General features: G+C 46.2%; 1 protein-coding gene across 1 annotated transcript; it reads left to right on the top strand.

Annotated features, from left to right (window-relative positions):
* The first annotated feature begins 974 nt into the window (after positions 1 to 974).
* Positions 975 to 1,748, top strand: LOC141628821 (uncharacterized). Its single transcript, XM_074441919.1, has 2 exons — positions 975 to 1,261; positions 1,430 to 1,748. The coding sequence occupies exons 1-2, from the start codon at positions 975 to 977 to the stop codon at positions 1,746 to 1,748; spliced, it is 606 nt and encodes a 201-aa protein (XP_074298020.1).
* Positions 1,749 to 4,406: the final 2,658 nt, after the last annotated feature.

Raw genomic sequence — 4,406 nt, 5'->3', positions numbered from 1 at the left:
TCGAAAAACTGCAAGCTATAGCTCTCGATTTGAAAACAAAAAAAGGGGGGTAAAGGGAGGAGTGTTGTGCAGTGTGGGGAAGGGGTTGGGGTGGACGAAGGAGGGTCTGAGAGGATGTGGATGGAGGAGGGTATGCAGCGAGGTGTGGAAGGGAGTGAGGAGTAGCTGGAGAGTAACGATGTTATGGTGGTTCCTATGGGGAGTAAGCTGGTGTTTGAAGAGAGGGGGGTAATGAGGGAGACGGGGCAGGTGAGTATGGAGGTTGATGGAGGGGAACACCGTGCTGTGGAGGGGTCTTTGGGTGATGCTAACAGAGGGGAAGGCAGGAAGGAGGGGGCTGCTAGCTGTCAAGGGAAGAGTTGGAAGAGATTGGCTAGAGAACAAAAGGGGGAAGGGAGTAGAAGTGGCCGTACTGAAGTGGGGAAAAGAGGGCGGAGTGAAGAGGGAAGTGGTGAGATGGTGAAGCGTGTTAATATGACGATAGACGGGGGCGTCTTAATACCTGAGGCGAAGGTTGAGGGGACTGAACCCCGCCGGGCGCAATGAGTCTTTTAAGCATTAACTGTCGGGGTTTGGGCAACCCCGATGCTGGGAGAGCCCTCCGTACTTTGGTGCGGAGGGAGGCCCCGGCCATGCTTTTCTTATACGAGACGAAGTTGTGTGGTCGTGATATGAGGAGGGTTAGAGGGAGTTTGGATGGCTATAATGGAATAGAGGTGGATTATATGGGGAGATCGGGGGGTCTTGCATTTTTGTGGCGGAAGGAGATAAATTGTACATTCGTTTCATCTGTGCATCATATGGACTTTACCATTTGCGAGGAAAATAAGGAATGGCGTGTTACGGGTTTCTATGGGTGACCAGCTGTGAGTGACAGACACTTATCATGGGAGCTTCTCCGTGTTCTTAGTAGGCAATCGGCATTGCCATGGGTCTGCATCGGGGATTTTAATGAAGTCTTATTTTCGACAAAAATGAAAGGAGAGACTCAAGCTCAGTGGCAAATGAATAATTTTCAAGCTGCGGTGGATGATTGTGGGCTAAGGGATATTATGTGGGAAGGGTACCAGTATACCTATGACAACGGCCAAATTGGGGACGCAAATAGACAGTGTATGTTGGATCGAGCTATGTGTACGAGTGCTTGGCTAGAGGTGCTCCCGTTTGCAATGCTGCTTCACTTGGACCGTGAGTGGTCTGATCATGCTCCTATAAAGCTGTTGTTCGATAAACAGGATGTGGGTGGGACTCGAAGACGCAGGTTAATATTTGAGCAGATTTGGGTGGGTACGGAGGGGTGTAAAGAAGCGGTTGTGAGAGGTGTGGAGAAGGGGAATGGGGATTTAGGGAGGTCGATTACTGCTTGTGCGAAAGAAATCCAGGCGTAGAAGAAGATTAGTATCGGTAAGATTAACTGGGCTTTGGATAGGAAGCGTAAACAATTGGTGCGATTGAATGGTGGGGCGAGAACTCAGAAGGAAGCGAAGCGTCGTAGGAAACTTGTGGCGGGAATTGCAGAACTGTACCGTCAAGAAGAACAATATTGGCGCCAAATATCACGTGCTCTGTGGCTCCATGACAGGGATCGTAACACGAAATTTTTTCATGCTAGAGCTGGGGAGAGGAAGAGGAAGAATCATATATGGAAGCTTATTGATGATAATGGAGTGGAGCGATTTGGGGATAATGCCGTGTCTGCTGTGGCGGTGAGTTATTCGGAAGTTGTTTGCTACAGCGAACCCAACTAGTTTTGAGGATGTGGTGGTTGGTCTTGAGGGGAGGGTAAGTGAGAGTATGAACATGATGTTGAGAGCAGAGTACCGTGAGGAGGAGGTTATTGACGCGCTTAATCAAATGAATCCGTTGAAAGCACCGGGGCCGGATGGTATGAATGAACTCTTTTATCAGTCATATTGGAACATTATTGGACCCGAGGTGGTGGCAGCGGTGTTGAGAATTTTACGAGGGGAAGCGTCGCCAACTGAGTTTAATAAGACTAATATAGTCTTAATCCCGAAGAAGAAAGCTCCGGACAAAATTCGTGATTTTCGACCGATTAGTCTCTATAATGTGGTGTACAAACTTGTGTTTAAGGTGCTGGCGAATAGGTTGATGCTCTTTTTGGGTGATATTGTTTCGGAAAAACAAAGTGCATTTACACCAGGGAGGCTCATCTCGGATAATATTTTGATAGCATTTGAATTGTTTCATTATATGAAAACTCGAGGCATACGGAAGGATATATGGCGATTAAACTTGACATAGCGAAGGCTTACGATTGTGTGGAGTGGTCCTTTTTGCGACTAGTTCTTACTACTATGGGGTTTGACGGGGCCTGGGTGCAAAGGGTGATGGAGTGTGTTTCTATGGTTACATTCTCCGTTCTTATTAATGGTTAACCCTCGGAAGAATTTTGGCTCACAAGAGGATTTAGACAAGGTGATCCACTTTCTCCTTATCTTTTTATTCTTTGTGCGGAGGCTCTTTCTAATCTCTTTGAGACGGGCTGTTGTGTGTAATTCGCTTCATGGAATACGGGTGTCGAGTAGTGCCCCTGTGGTTTCCCACTTGCTCTTTGCGGATGATAGTATTTTCTTTGCGCGTGCAACGATGAGGGAACCGGAGGTTATTAATGATATATTGCGAAAATATGAAGTAGCTTCGAGACAACTGGTTAGTCTCGAAAAGACTACTGTCTCTGTTAGTAGAGGTGTGCCGAGAAAGCAACGGGGGAGACTGGCCACACGGTTGGGAGTGAGGGAGGTGGTAGAACAGAAGCGGTACTTAGGGCTACCAACGGTTGTTGGGCGGTCTAAGAAGGCGATCACAGATATTATTCGTGACAATCTGAGTAAACGGCTCCAGGGTTGGCACGAGAAAATCTTGTTTAGGGCTGGTAAAGAGATTCTTATAAAGGCAGTTGCCAATTCACTCCCTACCTATGTGATGAAGGTGTTAAAAATCCCCGCTAATTTTTGTGATGAGCTTCGATTGTTGGTGTCACGCTTCTGGTGGGGTCATGAGGATGGGCGTCGTGGGATGGCGTGGGTGGCATAGAAAAAGTTGAGTAGGCCGAAGGGGGAAGGAGGTATGGGTTTTCGGGATTTTAACTTTTTTAACCTCGCGTTGCTTGGTAAATAAGCGTGGCGGTTGCTGACTTGTCCGAACAGTTTATGGGCACGCATTATGAAGGTGAGATATTTCCCGAATGGTGACTTTTTAGGAGCGGTGGTTGGGCATAATCCAAGCTATACTTGGAGGAGTATAATGGAGGCTCGAAGGGTGTTGGAGGATGGGTTAAGACGGAGGATAAGAGATGGGAAGGACACGTGGGTGTGGGGACATGCGTGGGTAGTAGGGACGCAGACGGGGAAGGTGATTACACCATGTCCTACTGGGAGGGAGAGAATGGTGGTGGCAGATTTTATTGTGAACAATAATGTGTGGGATGCGGAGAAAATTAATCTATTCTTCTTACCCTTTGAGCGTGAATGAATTATAAACATTCGTTTGAGCCCGAATAGTCCCAGTGACTCGTGGTTTTGGGGCTGGGAGCGGGATGGTGTTTATACTGTTAAATCAGCTTATTGGATGCTAGCTGGGGAGGATATGGAGTTGGTCGAGCAGTCTAATAGGGTAATGGAGAGATGGTGTAGATACCCAGTATCTGCACCTCCCAAAAACCACCCGATGATGATCGAACTATAACATGTTTTTGATATGCGTCATGGATTGTCTATACATGAGACAGTTTAATTCACTACTCGAATATGAAAAATGATTTCAAAAATGGTTTTCTAACTTCATTTGCATTAAAATAACACTATTTAGAGTTAAAACCGTCTTCGGACCCAAAACCGACTCAGAAACCCGCAACTCGAGTCAACCTGAGTCAACCCAAATCCCGAATGTCAAAAATAATGCCATGAATGCCTTTATCACGTCATTTCCATTAAAATGACCCTAATTAGAATCAAAACCGTCTTCGGACCCAAAACCGACTCAAAAACCTGCAACTCGAGTCAACCTGAGTCAACCCAAATCTCGGATGTCGAAAATAATTCCATGAATGTCTTTATCATGTCATTTCCATTAAAATGACCCTAATTAGAGTCAAAACCGACACCGGGCCAAAAACCGACTCACACGGGTCAAACCCGAGTCAAGCACACAAAACACCTACCTCAAGTAACACCTAAAATCATCTTATTAGATGCCCATATTGTTACACAATATTTCATTTTAAGACCACAAATCAAACTAACCAAACAATGGATAGAGCAAAGGCCACGTCCAAATTTAAAGAGACAATACACCCATTTGTATCACAAGGTAGCTCGCGCTTCTTTAGGGTGTCTGCTTTGCCTCTAAGCAAACTCAACCGACCTACCATCCCACATTTATCT

This window comes from Silene latifolia, chromosome Y, assembly GCF_048544455.1.
Source record: "Silene latifolia isolate original U9 population chromosome Y, ASM4854445v1, whole genome shotgun sequence".
In the NCBI taxonomy this organism is placed as follows: Eukaryota; Viridiplantae; Streptophyta; class Magnoliopsida; order Caryophyllales; family Caryophyllaceae; genus Silene; species Silene latifolia.
The sequence above is the reverse complement of the archived record's forward strand: the minus strand, read 5'-3'. Positions and strand labels throughout refer to the sequence as shown.

Bases quoted from the DNA above. Each gene is read 5' to 3' on its own strand.
- LOC141628821 (XM_074441919.1), top strand. From the start codon at position 975: ATGAAAGGAGAGACTCAAGCTCAGTGGCAAATGAATAATTTTCAAGCT. The intron at 1,262-1,429 runs GTTAATATTTGA...GGCTTTGGATAG, and splicing joins GGTGGGACTCGAAGACGCAG to GAAGCGTAAACAATTGGTGC.